Here is a 17,568-nt window from a genome sequence, read left to right as displayed (position 1 = left end):
CCCTTCTTTCTATCTCTCTCCATCAGAGCCCTTTCTCTCTGTCCCTCTATCTCTCTCTCTCAAATTCAATTTTTTTTATTCAAATTCTAATTTAAAATGCTTTAATGGCATGAATAACAAGGTCGATGTTGCCAAAGCAAAATGATACACACAATTATAAAAGCAGCAGTGACAWCAATAAAAATAGTAGCTAGAAAACTAAAAACATATACACTGAGTATACAAAACATTAAGGACATCTGCTCTTTCCATGACATAGACTGAGCAGGTGAATCCAGGGGAAAACTATGATCCCTTATTGATATCACGTGTTAAATCCACTTCAATCAGTATAGATGAAGGAGAGGACACAGGTTAATAAAGAAGGACTTTTAAGCCTCGAGACAATTGAGACATGGATTGTGTATGGGTGCCATTCAGAGGGTGAATGGGCAAGGCAAAAGATTTAAGTGCCTTTGAGCGGTGTATGGTAGTAGGTGCCAGGCACACCGGTTTGTGTCAAGAACAGCCAGGCTTGTGTTTTTCACGCTCAACAGTATCCCATGTGTATCAAGAATGGTCCACTACCCAAAGGACATCCAGCCAACTTGACACAACTGTGTGAAGCATTGGAGTCAACATGGGCCAGCATCCCTGTGGAATGCTTTCGACACTTTGTAGAGTCCATGCCCTGACGAATTGAGGCTGTTCAGAGGGGAAAAGTGATGGGAGCAACTCAATATTAGGAAGGTGTTCCTAATGTTTGGTGTACTCAGTGGATGTATATAAACAAATAAAACTAAATAAATATCTAATACAAAATGTTTATAATGGTCAACATTTCATATTTATTAAAACAATGTTTTAAAAAATATGGAACAAAATAAATAATATATATTTTTAAACGATTGGTGGTATTTATATTGTCTCTATACTATAATTATAGTACACAGAGAAAATAGTACATTTTGTGTTTCCTCCCCCTTGTGGCAAGCTGTGACATACTGTGCTGCCAACTACATAACAGACCTTTTCCCCAAAGGTATACAAAGTTTACCTTTATTTGATTGTTTAAAAATGTGTAGACATTTTCATTGTGACTTTGGGGAAGGACTCTCTAACTAATATATATATGGGGCAGAAGGCTAGAACTTAGAACTCTCCCTCTCTTTTTCTATCCCCCCCTCTTTCGCTCTCTCTCCGACTTCATCACAATTCATTTGAGTGAATCAACATGACAACATTGTCTTAGGCCAGGGGTTTGCTATGGAAGAGTATTTTGATTTAATGTCTGGATCATTGATGTTATAATAAAACCGATGGCAGGCAGTCATGCAGGCTGATCAAGTGCCTTTGAAGTGCTATTCAAAGAACAAGTCAATCATTCAGAATTACCACATGAGATGASATGTTTGTCAAATATGTGTATCCGTGTGTATGTTTACCGTTTAAAAATAGGATTTCTTTACCCTCTCAATACAGTAGAGATACTAGAAATACAATAATATTAACATTTTAACCTGTTTTACCTGTTTGAAGGTTAATAAATATCCCAGTCAGTTCAGGTCAACACCTGGCATGCCTGGTGCTTACTATAACCTGTGCCAATTGTAAAGGTCCAGACTCCAGAGACCCCTTGGCAGAGACATCGTAGTATGCCCCCAGAAAGGTTTTACTTGCATTTGGTTGCTTTCATTTTGAGAGACTGCTTTTATGTAGAATGTAAAATGTAGAATGTAAAATCTATACCACAATAAGGGCTGGTTGTATTGAAATTAAACACCAGAGGTCGTTGTTGTTAAAAGAATCGCTCCGCTACTCCTCTCTTCTCGCGAGTCGCGATAGTTCCATTCCACTATCCGGCGACGGAGATACCCAGAAGAGATGGCGGCCAGAGGTAGTTTTCAATCAGCTCCAACGGGAGGTGGTGGCGGGGGAATGGGACCCGGACCCCCGGTGCAAGGTGGAGGACCAGGCATGGGACCTGGAACTCCTGGAGGAAGGATGGGACCCTCATCGGGCGCACAGAACCACCTCTATCGCTCTCCGATGCCTGGGCCTGGATACCCGGTGAGCAACGACTTAACGGCTAACGTTACGTTAGCTAGCTGCAAGCTAGAACAAAGCCTTTGTCAAAGCGGTAGCTAGCCTATGCTAACAGTATCTAGTTAGCGATGTGGGCCCTTACTGGTAAAGGCCCCCTAATTTACTGATTGTCGTTGATTGATTGTTTTGTGGCTATTCCCAGTGGCATGGTTGTGCATAATTAGCTAGCTAACTACACTGTCGATGACTACCTAGTATGATGAGCTGTTCTCTCCGCAAGTGGCACAGTAGCTAGCTAGCCCATTTGCTAGTTGTTTGGCGCTTGTTTGCTTGKTAGCTACACAGATAACATTAAGCTTGCAAAGTTACGTTAGTTTGAATGAAAAGTGGGTGGTGTGTGGGTCTCTACCGCACCTGCTGTCTCGACCTCTGCTCTGTGTCGGCTATGAAAAGCGAACTTACATTTACTCCTSAGGTGACCTGTTGCACATTTTATAACCACTGATTCATATTTCATAGCTTAAAGTAACCGAAAGATCGCAGGTTCGAATCCCCGAGCTGACAAGGTGAAAAATGTCGATGTGCCCTTGAGCAAGACACTTAATCATAATTGCTCCTGTAAATCYCMRRMGKTAAAAGCGTCTGCTAAATGACTTAAATGTAATGAAGGTCTAAACATCTTGGAAGAACGATCTGGTCTTAATAACCATGCACTCTTCTTTTCAGTAGCGGTGCGTGAGTCAAGTCACTGGACAAGCCAAGCCAGTAAAAAAGCCATATTACAATGATAATTGCATCGTTTGCTCATTTGTTCATAGGCCACCGTGAGATTACAATAAGGCAGTGACAACAAAAATACAAGTCACACAGCGGCGGAATAAATTCAACTTCACATAAGTTTGTTTCATCACAAAACCTGGAGAGCAACATCTGTCTGGTGAAGTCCACAAAGCAAATATTGCATGTTAACAGTTACATGACCTGGAACATGGTCCAACAAGTTAATGTTTGACAGTTTTACTAAACAACTACTGATTTAGAGCCACAGAGTTTCCGCAAGTCAGCACAAAGGCAACGATAGTATTGCCTCCTTTATTCCAATACTCTGTTATTCCAGCACCATTTCAACTTAAACATTCACATCAAATCAACAAGGCTATATATGCTTAGTTTAATACACTGAAAACAAACTTAAAGATATCAGAGACAATTTAGTCCAATCAATGTTACTAAATATKATTTTTATTTTTTTATTTCACCTTTATTTAACCAGGTAGGCAAGTTGAGAACAAGTTCTCATTTACAATTGCGACCTGGCCAAGATAAAGCATAGCAGTTCGACACATACAACAACACAGAGTTACACATGGAGAAAAACAAACATACAGTCAATAATACAGTAGGAAAATAAATCGATATACAATGTGAGCAAATGAGGTGATAAGGGAAGGAAAAGGCACAAAAAGGGCCATGGTGGTGAAGTAAATACAATATAGCAAATAAAACACTGGAGTGGTAGATTTGCAGTGGAAGAATGTGCAAAGTAGAGAGAGAAATAATGGGMCTGTCCATGGTACTGATTTCAGTCTGTGTGCCCAAGTAAAACAACATTTTTGGCGATTCACCCTACTTGTAGACTAGTTGAATGACAATGCTGTCCTCAACTCTTTCATGTTGGCAAAACGGTCCACAGCTCTTGTCAGCTTTTAGTTGTTTTCATAGGCTACCTAGCTAAAATGCTTGCTCGCCTAACTTCCTCACAATGGGAAACGATGAACCAGCTAAGTTGGCGATATTGAGTCCTTTCATCTTTCCCTCCAATGGGAATCTATGCTGCTGGCTATACGTTCGTATCCCCTGTGGACTGGTTCTTTCCCGTCCAATGGGAATCTATGCTGCTGGCTATACGTTCGTATCCCCTGTGGACCGGTTCTTTCCCTCCAATGGGAATCTATGCTGCTGGCTATACGTTCGTATCCCCTGTGGACCCGGTTCTTTCCCTCCAATGGGAAATCTATGCTGCTGGCTATACGTTCGTATCCCTGTGGACCGGTTCTTTCCCGTCCAATGGGAATCTATGCTGCTGCTATACGTTCGTATCCCCTGTGGACGCGGTTCTTTCCCTCCAATGGGAATCTAGCTGCTGGCTATACGTTCGTATCCCCTGTGGACCGTTCTTTCCCTCCAATGGGAATCTTGCTGCTGGCTATACGTTCGTATCCCCTGTGGACCGGTTCTTTCCCTCCAATGGAATCTGTGCTGCTGGCTATACGTTCGTATCCCCTGTGGACCGGTTCTTTCCTCCAATGGGAATCTGATGCTGCTGGCTATACGTTCGTATCCCTGTGGACCGGTTCTTTCCCTCCAATGGGAATCTATGCTGCTGGCTATACGTTCGTATCCCCTGTGGACCGGTTCTTTCCGTCCAATGGGAATCTATGCTGCTGGCTATACGTTCGTATCCCCTGTGAGCCGGTTCTTTCCCTCCAATGGGAATCTGTACTGCTGGCTATACGTTCGTATCCCCTGTGGACCGGTTCTTTCCCTCCAATGGAATCTATGCTGCTGGCTATACGTTCGTATCCCCTGTGGACGCGTTTCTTTCCCTCCAATGGGAATCTGTGCTGCTGGCTATACGTTTCGTATCCCCTGTGGACCGGTTCTTTCCCTCCAATGGGAATCTTGCTGCTGGCTATACGTTCGTATCCCCTGTGGACCGGTTCTTTCCCTCCAATGGGAATCTGTGCTGCTGGTATACGTTCGTATCCCCTGTGGACCGGTTCTTTCCCTCCAATGGGAATCTATGCTGCTGGCTATACGTTCGTATCCCCTGTGGACCGGTTCTTTCCCTCCAATGGGAAATCTGTGCTGCTGGCTATACGTTCGTATCCCCTGTGGACCGGTTCTTTCCCTCAATGGGAATCTTGCTGCTGGCATAACGTTCGTATCCCCTGGTGGACCGGTTCTTTCTCCAATGGGAATCTGTGCTGCTGGCTATACGTTCGTATCCCCTGTGGACCGGTTCTTTCCCTCAATGGGAATCTTGCTGCTGGCTATACGTTCTATCCCTGTGGACGTTCTTTTCCCTCCAATGGGAATCTATGCTGCTGGCTATACGTTCGTATCCCCTGTGGACCGGTTCTTTTCCGTCCAATGGGATCTATGCTGCTGGCTATACGTTCGTATCGCCCTGTGGACCGGTTCTTTCCCTCCGAATGGGGAATCGTGTCGCTGCTGGCTATACGTTCGTATCCCCTGTGGACCGGTTCTTTCCCTCCAATGGGAATCTGTGCTGCTGGCTATACGTTCGTATCCCCTGTGGAACGGTTCTTACATAAAACAGTCTCCATTCAGGCTGCAAATGCATCGATTTCTTGATTTTCATGGTGACAAGATGGAAATGATGCGTAACTTCTTTATGAAACGATATTCTCCACCATAACAGAGGGGCTAAATGCTTGTCCCAGATGTTGCGTTCAGCCAATCAGGTTGCAGCAGTCTGTTTACCCTTGGTCTGAATGTAATGTCAGGAAGTAGCATTAGCCACCATAGCATGGTGGAACAGGGTGCTGCATAAAGAAAGAAAGCATATTTCCCCACCAAATCGACGCCTTTGCAGCCTGAATGGAGAAAGTTTAATCTACAAACAGGTCCACGGGGGATACAAGTGTATAGCCAGCTGCATAGATTCCCTTTGGAGGGTAAGATCTTTTGATGGCGCCGGACGGGATGGCTGCCGTCTTATCGGCTCTTAACCAACCGTGCTATTTTGTTTGTCTTTTCGCTATGTTCGTAACTTGTTTTGTACATAATGTTGCTGCTACCGTCTCTTATGACCGAAAAGAGCTTCTGTACATCAGAACTGGGATTACTAACATCAAACTGGACGAGGAGTTCTTCTTCAATGAGTCAGACGCGAGGGATACACTACAGACACCKYACCAGGCCCAGATCCCCGTGATTCGCTGGAAAAGGAAACGTAGGTTTCGCGGAAAGAGATCAGGATGCCTTGCTAGCTAATGTTCAATCGCTTGAAAATAAATGGGATGAACTGAAAGCATGTATATCCTACAAATGGGACATTAAAAACTGTAATATCGGGCCTCCCGGGTGGCGCAGTGGTCTAGGACACTGCATCGCAGCGCTAGCTGCGCCACCAGAGTCTCTGGGTTCGCGCCCAGGCTCTGTCGCAGCCGGCCGTGACCGGGAGGTCCGTGGGGCGACGCACAATTGGCCTAGCGTCGTCCGGGTTAGGGAGTGTTTGGCCGGTAGGGATATCCTTGTCTCATCGCGCTCCAGCGACTCCTGTGGCGGGCCGGGCGCAGTGCGCGCTAACCYAGGGGGCCAGGTGCACGGTGTTTTTTCCGAAACATTGGTGCGGCTGGCTTCCGGGTTGGAGGCGCGCTGTGTTAAGAAGCAGTGCGGCTTGGTTGGGTTGTGCTTCGGAGGACGCATGACTTTCGACCTTCGTCTCTCCCGAGCCCGTACGGGAGTTGTAGRGATGAGACAAGATAGTAATTACTAGCGATTGGATACCACGAAAATTGGGGAGAAAAGGGGGTAAAAAAAATWAAAATWAAAATAATATCTTATGTTTCACCGAGTTGTGGCTGAACGACGACATTAATAACATACAGCTGGCAGGTTATACACTCTATCGGCAGGACAGAACAGCAGCCTCTGGTAAGACACGGGCAGGGGCCTATGCATTTATGTAAACAGCTGGTGCACGATATCTAAGGAAGTCTCGAGGTTTTGTTCGCCTGAGGTAGAGTATCTCATGATAAGCTGTAGACCACACTATCTACCTAGAGAGTCTTCATCTGTGTTTTTCGTAGCTGTCTACATACCACCACAGACCGATGCTGGCACTAAAACCGCACTCGAGCTGTAGTCCGCCATAAGCAAACAGGAAAACGCTCATCCAGAGGCGGCGCTCCTAGTGGCCGGGGACTTTAATGCAGAGAAACTTTAAATCAGTTTTACCTKATTTCTATCAGCATGTTAAATGTGCAACCAGAGGGGAAAAAATTCTAGACCACCTTTACTCCACACACCGAGACGTGTACAAAGCTCTCCCTCGCCCTCCATTTGTAAATCTGACCATAACTCTATCCTCCTGATTTCTGCTTACAAGCAAAAATTAAGCACCAGTGACTCTGTCTATAAAAAAAGTGGTCAGATGAAGCAGGTGCAAAACTACAGGACTGTTTTGCTAGCACAGACTGGAATATGTTCCGGGATTCTTCCGATGGCATTGAGGAGTACACCACATCAGTCACTGGCTTTATCAATAAGTGCAATGAGGACGTCGTCCCCACAGTGACTGTACGTACATACCCCAACCAGAAGCCATGGATTACAGGCAACATCCGCACTGGGCTAAAGGGTAAAGCTGCCACTTTCAAGGAGCGGGACTCTAACCCGGAAGCTTATAAGAAATCCCAATATGCCCTCCGACGAACCATCAAACAGGCAAAGCATCAATACAGGACTAAGATCGAATAGTACTACACCGGCTCCGACACTCGTCGGATGTGGCAGGGCTTGCAAACTATTACAGACTACAAAGGGAAGCACAGCTGAGAGCTGCCCAGTGACACGAGCTAAATAACTTCTATGCTCTCTTCGAGGCAAGTAACACTGAAACATGCATGAGTGCATCAGCTGTTCCAGACGACTGTTTGATCACGCTCTCTGCAGCCGATGTAAGACCTTTAAACAGGTCAACATTCACAAGGCCGCTGGGCCAGACGGATTACCAGGACGTGTACTCCGAGCATGTGCTGACCAACTGGCAAGTGTCTTCAATTACATTTTCAACCTCTCCCTGTCTGAGTCTGTAATAACATGTTTCAAGCAGACCACCATAGTCCCTGTGCCCAWGAACACTAAGGTAACCTGCCTAAATGACTACCGACCCGTAGCACAGACGTCTGTAGCCATGAAATGCTTTGAAAGGCTGGTCATGGCTCACATCAATACCATTATCCCAGAAACCCTAGACCCACTCCAATTTGCATACCGCACCAACAGATCCACAGACGATGCAATCTCTATTGCACTCCACACTGCCCTTTCCCACCTGGACAAAAGGAACACCTATGTGAGAATGCTATTCATTGACTACAGCTCAGCGTTCAACACCATAGGGCTCTCAAAGCTCATCACTAAGCRAAGGACCCTGGGACTAAACACCTCCCTCTGCAACTGGTTCCTGGATTTCCTGGCGGGCCATCCCCAGGTGGTAAGGGTAGGTAACACATCCGCCACACTGATCCTCAACACTGGGGCCCCTCGGGTGCGTGCTCAGTCCCCTCCTGTACTCCCTGTTCACTCATGACTGCACGGCCAGGCACGACTCCAACACCATCATTAAGTTTGCTGCTGACACAAGTGGTATGCCTGATCACCGACAATGATGAGACAGCCTATAGGGAGGAGGTCCYAGACCTGACTGTGTGGTGCAAGTGTAACAGTRTAACTTTAAACAGTCCCCTCGCCCCGACACGGGCGCGAACCAGGGACCCTCTGCACACATCAACAACTGACACCCACGAAGCGTCGTTACCCATCGCTCCACAAAAAGCCGCTGGAAATATGCTGCTGGCTATACGTTCGATGCAACACTACATCTAGGTTTCAGAGCAAGTGACGTAACTGATTGAAACGCTACTAGCGCGTACCCGCTAACTAGCTAGCCATTTCACATCCGTTACACTCACCCCCCTTTCAACCTCCTCCTTTTCCGCAGCAACCAGTGATCCGGGTCAACAGCATCAATGTAACAGTTCAACTTTAGTACGTCCCCTCGCCCCGGACACATGGAGTAGAACCGGCGGAACGGTAAGCAGGGCGCAGATCCGGAGCTGGACTACGCTCAGCATATGAACGCACGAATAGTATGCGCTCTGGTGCAAAGCGAATAGTAAGCGTCAGCCTTCCTGTGAGATACAGCGCAGACGGGAGGAGAGTAGGGATAGTCGTCGCGCGCAACCAGGGGACCCTTGCACACATCAAGAACTGACACCCACGAAGCGTTCTTACCCATCGCTCCACCAAACCGCGGGCCCTTTGCAGAGCAAGGGGCAAACACTACATCTAGGTTTCAGAGCAAGTGACGTAACTGATTGAAACGCTACTAGCGCGTACCCGCTAACTAGCTAGCCATTTCACATCCGTTACACAAGGACAACAACCTCTCCCTCAACGTTATCAAGACAAAGGAGATGATTGTGGACTACAGGAAAAGGAGGGCCAAGCACGCCCCCATTCTCATCGACGGGGCTGTAGTGGAGCAGGTTGAGAGCTTCAAGTTCCTTGGCGTCCACATCATCAACAAACTAACATGGTCCAAACACACTAAGACAGTCGTGAAGAGGGCATGACAAAACCTAATCCCCCTCAGGAGACTGAAAAGATGTTCCATGGGTCCTGAGATCCTCAAAAGATTTGACAACTGCACCATCGAGGGCATCCTGACGGCAACTGCTCGGCCGCCGACCGTGAGGCACTACAGAGGGTAGTGCGCATGGCCGAGTAGATCACCGGGGCCAAGCTTCCTGCCATCCAGGATCTCTATACCAGGTAGCCACCCTAGTCATAGACTGTTCTCTCTGCTACCGCACGGCAAGCGGTACCGGAGCTCCATGTCTAGGTCCAAGAGGCTTCTAAACAGCTTCTACCCCCCAAGCCATAAGACTCCTGAACAGCTAATCAAATGGCTACCCATACTTTTGTATTGCCTCCCCATCATTACCCCCTGTATATAGCCTCCACATTGACTCTGTACTGTAACACCCTGTATATAGCCTCCACATTGACTCTGTACCGTAACACCCTGTATATAGCCTCCACATTGACTCTGTACCGTAACCCCCTGTATATAGGCCCCGCTATTGTTATTTACTTCTGCTCTTTAATGATTTGTTATTCTTACCTCTTTCTCTGTATTTTCTCAGCTACATTGTTGGTTAAGGGCTTGTAAGTAAGCATTTCACTGTATTTCATATGTATTCGGCACATGTGACATAAGATTTGACGAAACAACTCGATACCATCTGCCGGCCTTTGACCTCTCCAGATAAGTGATAACTATGTTTTCATTACTGGGTGTTACAGGTTTGTTTATACAAAATGCCTCCATAGAGGTTTCAACTAGTCTGCTGTTTGTGACAGTCTTTGTTCTTGATTCAGGAGAAAAGGTATCTTTATAAATGTCTGTCCAGTTGCAGGTGGTTTTACAAAAACCAGAGGACTCAAAACTATTAAATCCATGTTTTGTATCATGTGAGAAATGCCGAGGCAAACTGGCGATGCAGAGACCCCATCATATGTTAACCCAAAAGGTTTTTTTTCACAGCTTGTCGTCAGGTGAACGATAATGGCAAAGGGAAGTAATAAACATTTTGAATAGATTTGCTAGATCATTTTTCATTATTTTGACCATTTTGACATTATAATTGGAAGAGGAAGTACAAACCATAACAGCCTATTAGCTAGAAAAACTCTGATTTTTGTTCAAAGCAGCAGTTTAGCTGGTTAAACAAAAGTGAGCCAAAAATGAATGTCCAAGTCAAGAAGGATAACCAGCGGCTCTTGCCGTGGCCCGTACCCGCAGGTGCGATACTCCTGTTTAGTGTAATGAGCTCCAATGAGTGCAATTTGCTCAATATTAGGAGTTGCAAAATAGTTGACATCATTAAAAAATATYTTATCCTCTTTCTACTGTTATTTAAAATGTGTTTTCTGTTGTTGCTAGCGATATTCATAAAACATTGAAATAAACATTTTTTTTAAATCGTGGACGCCCGGTTGGATATCCCTGGTGTAGATCTTTGTTTTTATCATGCTGTGACACAGTGTCATCTACTTCTACACGTGGTGGTGTCGCATAGAAACGATTAGTTCCTGCTAAGACGCTGGGGGACGCTAGACGTGCGGCAGCTAAGATGGCGAGGAACGTCCTTGACCGGTACAAAACAGTTTTAATATCATTCTGAGTTTACTCTGGTTGTTGTAGAACCACCTACAACTAGAGACGGACATTTTTATAAAATGTATTTTCCCCCAAATCGAGAACGCAGATAGTATCGCCAAGAGCAGGTTAGTTGAAACAGGGTAGCTTTTTCAAAAAGCTAACCTGTAACGCCCGGTAATGGATACATAATAATCACACATCTGGTGCACAATCTGTAGCAATTTTGGAACAGGCCTTACCACACACTGGGTACTTTGGGAGAGTGATAAGAACATGGCGGTCATGATCAGTTGCAGTAGCTGATGGCATCAAATGGGTTTCAACATTAGCTGCTGTGAAAACCATTGGAATGAGGCAGCTGTATAACGTTAGCCGTAGCAGGAGATTTTGTCGACTAAACCTTTTTTTCTTCATTCTTGACATAGAAGTCACCGATGTCTTCTAAACTCTCAAGGCTAGCTGCAGAGGGAACGTTTGATTTAAAAAGAAATCTGTTAAATTTAAATGTTTGCCCCGTGAAGTAATCCAACAATGTATACTTTCTCTCATTGGTTGAGACGTGTGGGTGTGATACACTTGAGTGAGACTCAGAAATCATTGATCGCTTTGAAAGACACTCACCTGTKTCGATGAGAAATAGACAAAATGGCGAACATATACATCGTTGGATTACTTCATGGAGCAAAACGGTGACTTCCAAATCGAGAATTTTAAGAAAGTATCGGCTTAGCAAAGGTTGGTCGGGAAAAAAGAATCTCCTGCTACGACTATACAGCTGTTTGATATCAATGGTTATCACAGCTAATGATGCCAACCGTTTGATGCCGGCAGCTACAGTTGCAGATGAGAGGGGTTATTTCTGGCAGAGCAAAATGTGTTTGGGGCTTTAGTAAGGTAAAAAATACAGAAGTACTGCTAGGTAAACGTTTGGGGGGGGGGGGYGGSMGTCAGTATGTGGTCATTCAATTTGACACAGTGTACACATTCACCCATTTTTATTGTTGTTGTTATTACAACAATTCAACTGAAAAGCATTTCTCAGTGAAAGGATGTTCTGGGTCTACTCTTCTCTCGTGTCCTTGACTACGTGGAACACAAACGGCAACCTCAGCGACAGCAGCATCCTTCATAGTCACTCAGCCACACATTCTGTTAGCCTTAGAAGCACTCTCCAATTGTTCTGTAGAAAACCAAGGTTGCACAGAGATGTGGTGAATGGAGTGAAAAAATGATTTCTAGAAATTAATGGATTTTGTTGCATTCTTCAGTCGCCTCACACACACACAGTAATGGCCACGTTTTACAAATGTCGTGTGGGCAGTTTATTAGTGAAAAGATACATCCACCTTGATTTGTCCTCGTATGTTAACTCCAATGTCCTTCTACCTTGAACACAACGGGTAAGAGGTTTTTTAAACAAAATGACGATAAAGAAATAATTTTGAAGCAAGCTTTTCAGTGGCTAGTTCTCTTCCAGCTATCCTTTTTTAAATGTTTTATTAATTCACAAACCTCTGCTTTAGAACTTGTTCTGTCTACGTGACTCATTGAAATCACTATGGTGACGAATGTGAGAATACGTTCTCTGCTGTGGATGAAAGCTAAGGAATAAATAGAAGACYCCAGATGGTCGTTTTTTCAGCAGAGGCTGAAGGCCGGGTGCAGGGTCATGAGATTCCAAACACACTGAAACGGGGGAGCCTACTACCTGGACTTGTCCAATAAGAAATGCTCATTTTCATATTTTTTTTTACATTTCAAAATGTTTTGTTACGTCATAGCATAATGAACACGACCCAGGTGTGTTGTGATCTGCAGACAGTGTGAGYCTGTAGCTTGCATTACAGGAGAGAACAGGAGAGGGCAGAGTGCATCAGCGTTGATGACAACCAAACACAGCACAGCCCTCCCCCGAAGGCTGTCGGAGAGGGAGAGAGAGMGGTGTGCCTCTTGCTTTAGCCTCGCTGGTCTGTTCTATTGGAGGGGGCTCGTGATCCGTTTATTCTTCAGCCTGCTACTGTCGCTACAACTTCTATAAGCACTCATGCATTCAGAAACACGAAGTCGCCTGTTTGAGTTCCTAGCGCATGGATTGGTGAGTGATGTGGAGGGGGGGGTTTCATTGTACACCTGCAAGTAGTGCCTGTTTCCGTAACCATTGTTTGGTATGATTTTTAAGTGTGAATTTGGTATAATGTTTACATGTTATAAATTCATCTATACCCCTATATATATATTAGGAAATATGTGCATTGTATGGGGTACTAGATGCATTCGATTTCTTTTTAAAAACTTTGATGCAAACTGCACATTTTTAAGATGGTTGTGAGGTGAAATTGTTTTGTGAATGCAAAATAAGGTGGCCTTTATTCAATACAAGGTTGTTTTTAATTCAATCTGTTGTGTTGGCTGGTGCTGATGTTTGTTGTCCTTCAATGATCGTTCAATTGACTTCCGATCTATAACAAAGCACCCCCTGCATGTATTTCAACACATTGATTTTRATCCACTTGTTGCTGCTTACCAATGTTTTCTATTTATAAATGTCTTATGGTTATTCTTAAATAACGGCGATGATTTTAATCTAATTTTCACGCCATTGAAACATCCTCTATCCAGAGAATCAGCCTAGTGGTTAGAGCGTTGAGCCAGTAACCGAAAGGTTGCTAGATCGAATCCCCGAGCTGACAAGGTAAAAATCTGTCGTTCTGCCCCTGAACAAGGCAGTGTTCCTAGGCCGTCATTGTAAATAAGAATTTGTTCTTAACTTACTTGCCTAGTTAAATAAAATAAAAGATCGGGGGATTATGGTGGAGACCTCAAAACAATCTGAACTCGAGGGGCCGCAGTTGCTCGCGGTTCTACATTACCCCCCCCCCACTGCGAGCAAAACATTTTAGTGGCCCCTCTTACATATATATATATTCCTTCCGTTTTATAGTTAGTTTCGTGCAATTGTACACATTTTGCTATGCAGTTTATAMAAAATGTTGTTTAAAGCATGTTTGCTGCAATTCTACACATTTTGCCATGGGGTGGAGAGGAGATTTAGCAATTTTGAATATATCTGAGTGAGACCATGATTGCGTTTATAAATCTGGTAATTCGACCATGATTGCTAAGTTCAGATAGTTGAGTGACTGACGTAAAAGAGAGATGATGCTGATGTACGACCACATTTTGAAATTGCACCTTGGTGTATTGTGTTTRAACTCGCAACAGTAAGTTGTGAATGGTTTGTCAGGGGCTGGGGCATTGTTAGTACGATTCCTTCCACTACCGTCCTCACCTAGCCACATCCTTGACCCTGACTGTGGAACAGAACACATCCGTTCTAGAACATATTCTGTACGCTACGTCAGGAGAATACAACCTTGCTCTGTTTTGTGTAAGGCAGCAATAACACCTGCAAGGAGAAATATAATATACCTGTAGATGATGGAAAAATAAGCCATTTTGTTTCTCACATCTCAACCATCCATAGCAACTTCATCTTCTCTCCCACAATAAAAAACATTTTCTTTACTTCTCCCTTTGCCTCTTGTCCTACATTTCATCTCTTTAATCCTATTTTCTCCTACCATCAAACGCCATCCATCTTTTCCTCTCCTCTCTTCCAGACTCTAATTCAACGCCTCTCTTCCAGACCTCTAACCCCTCCCAGTCCTCTTACGGCCTCTCTCCAGACGTCTAACGCCTCCCCAGTCTCTTACGCCTCTCTTCCAGACTCTAACCCTTCCCCGTCCCTTTTACGCTCTCTTCCGACTCTACCCTCCCCGTCCTCTTTACGCTCTCTTCCGAACTCTAGACCTCCCCGTCACTCTTTACGCCTCTCTTTCCCAGACTTCTAAGCCCCTCCCCCGTCTCTTTACGCTCTCTTCCATGACTCTTAATCCCCTCCCGTCCGTTTTAGCCTCTCTTCAGACGTCTAACCTCCTCCCGTCTCTTTACGCCTCTCTTCAGATCTAACCCCTCCCCGTCTCTTTAGCGCTCTCTTCAGACTCTAACCCTCCCCGTCTCTCTTTACGCCTCTCTTCCAGACTCTAACCCCTCCCCGTCCCTTTACGCCTTCTTCCAGACTCTTAACCCTCCCCGTCTCTTTAACGCCCTCTTCAGACTCTAACCCCTCCCCCGTCTCTTTAACGCCTCTCTTCCAGACTCTAACCCTCCCCTGTCCTTTAGCCTTCTTCCAGACTCTACCCTCCCCGTCTCTTTACGCCTCTCTTCCAGACTCTAACCCCTCCCCCGTCCTTTACGCCTCTCTTCCAGACTCGTCTAACCCCGTCTCCCGTCTCCTTTTACGGCCTCTCTTCCAGACTCTAACCCCTCCCCAGTCCTTTACGCCCTCTTTTCCAGACTCTAACCCCTCCCGTCTCTTTACGCCTCTCTTCCAGACTCTAACCCTCCCCCGTCTCTTTACGCCTCTCTTCCAGACTCTAACCCCTCCCCCGTCTCTTTACGCCTCTCTTCCAGACTCTAAACCCCTGCCCCCGTCTCTTTACGCCTCTCTTCCAGACTCTAAACCCCTCCCCGTCTCTTTACGCCTCTCTTCCAGACTCTAACCCCTCCCCGGTCTCTTTACGCCTCTCTTCCAGACTCTAACCCCTCCCCGTCTCTTTACGCCTCTCTTCCAGACTCTAACCCTCCCCGTCTCTTTACGCCTCTCTTCCAGACTCTAACCCCTCCCCGTCTCTTTACGCCTCTCTTCCAGACTCTAACCCCTCCCCGTCTCTTTACGCCTCTCTTCCACTCTAACCCCTCCCCGTCTCTTTACGCCTCTCTTCCAGACTCTAACCCCTCCCCGTCTCTTTACGCCTCTCTTCCAGACTCTAACCCTCCCCCGTCTCTTACGCCTCTCTTCCAGACTCTAACCCTCCCCCGTCCTTTACGCCTCTCTTCCAGACTCTAACCCCTCCCCCGTCCTCTTTACGCCTCCTTCCAGACTCTAACCCCTCCCGTCTTTTACGCCTCTCTTCCAGACTCTAACCCCTCCCCGTCTCTTTACGCCTCTCTTCCAGACTCTAACCCCTCCCCCGTCTCTTTACGCCTCTCTTCCAGAACTCTAACCCCTCCCCCGTCCCTTTACGCCTCTCTTCCAGACTCTAACCCCTCCCCCGTCTCTTTACGCCTCTCTTCCAGACTCTAACCCCTCCCCGTCTCTTTACGCCTCTCTTCCAGACTCTAACCCCTCCCGTCTCTTTACGCCTCTCTTCCAGACTCTAACCCTCCCCGCGTCTCTTTCGCCTCTCTTCCAGACTCTAACCCCTCCCCGTCTCTTTACGCCTCTCTCCAGACTCTAACCCCTCCCCGTCTCTTTACGCCTCTCTTCCAGACTCTAAAACCCCTCCCCGTTCTCTTTACGCCTCTCTTCCAGACTCTAACCCCTCCCCGTCTCTTTACGCCTCTCTTCCAGACTCTAACCCCTCCCCCGTCCTTTACGCCTCTCTTCCAGACTCTAACCCCTCCCCTCGTTCCTTTACGCCTCTCTTCCAGACTCTAACCCCTCCCGTCTCTTTACGCCTTCTCTTCCAGACTCTAACCCCTCCCCGTCTCTTTTCGCCTCTCTTCCAGACTCTAACCCCCTCCCTGTCTTTACGCCTCTCTTCCAGACTCTAACCCTCCCCTGTCTCTTTACGCCTCTCTTCCAGACTCTAACCCCTCCCCGTCTCTTTACGCCTTCTCTTCCAGACTCTAACCCCTCCCCGCGTCTCTTTACGCCTCTCTTCCAGACTCTAACCCCTCCCCGTCTTTACGCCTCTCTTCCAGACTCTAACCCCTCCCCCGTCTCTTTACGCCTCTCTTCCAGACTCTAACCCCTCCCCGTCTCCTTTACGCCTCTCTTCCAGACTCTAACCCTCCCCCGTCTCTTTACGCCTCTCTTCCAGACTCTAAACCCCTCCCCGTCCTTTTACGCTCTCTTCCAGACTCTAAACCTCCCCGTCTCTTTACGCCTCTCTTCCAGACTCTAACCCCTCCCCGTCTCTTTTCGCCTCTCTTCCAGACTCTAACCCCTCCCGCTGTCTCTTTACGCCTCTCTTCCAGACTCTAACCTCTCCCCTGTCTCTTTACGCCTCTCTTCCAGACTCTAACCCCTCCCCGTTCTCTTTCGCCTCTCTTCCAGACTCTAACCCTCCCCGTCTCTTTACGCCTCTCTTCCAGACTCTAACCCCTCCCGTCTCTTTACGCCTCTCTTCCAGACTCTAACCTCCCCGTCTCTTTACGCCTTTCAGACTCTACCCCTCCCCCGTCCTTACGCCTCTCTTCCAGACTCTAACCCCTCCCCCGTCCCTTTACGCCTCTCTTCCAGACTCTAAACCCCTCCCCTCTTTTACGCCTCTCTTCCAGACTCTAACCCCTCCCGTCTCTTTACGCCTCTCTTCCAGACTCTAACCCTCCCCGTCTCTTTTCGCCTCTCTTCCAGACTCTACCCTCCCCTGTCTCTTTACGCCTCTCTTCCAGACTCTAACCTCTCCCCTGTCTCTTTACGCCTCTCTTCCAGACTCTAACCCCTCCCCGTCTCTTTCGCCTCTCTTCAACTCTAACCCTCCCCGTCCTTTTCGGCT

General features: G+C 46.6%; 1 protein-coding gene across 1 annotated transcript in view; it reads left to right on the top strand.

The window, feature by feature from the left end:
• The first annotated feature begins 1,822 nt into the window (after positions 1-1,822).
• Positions 1,823-17,568, top strand: part of smarcd1 (SWI/SNF related BAF chromatin remodeling complex subunit D1) — a 45,022-nt gene continuing 29,276 nt past the window's right edge. The window contains exon 1 of the mRNA XM_070439303.1: positions 1,823-2,049. Coding sequence (XP_070295404.1) covers positions 1,864-2,049 — 186 coding nt within the window. The 5' untranslated portion in view covers positions 1,823-1,863. The remainder of the gene's footprint in view (positions 2,050-17,568) is intronic.

Source organism: Salvelinus sp. IW2-2015, unplaced genomic scaffold (assembly GCF_002910315.2).
Source record: "Salvelinus sp. IW2-2015 unplaced genomic scaffold, ASM291031v2 Un_scaffold1546, whole genome shotgun sequence".
Lineage (NCBI taxonomy): Eukaryota > Metazoa > Chordata > Actinopteri > Salmoniformes > Salmonidae > Salvelinus > Salvelinus sp. IW2-2015.
This window is presented reverse-complemented; position numbering and strand designations above follow the sequence as displayed.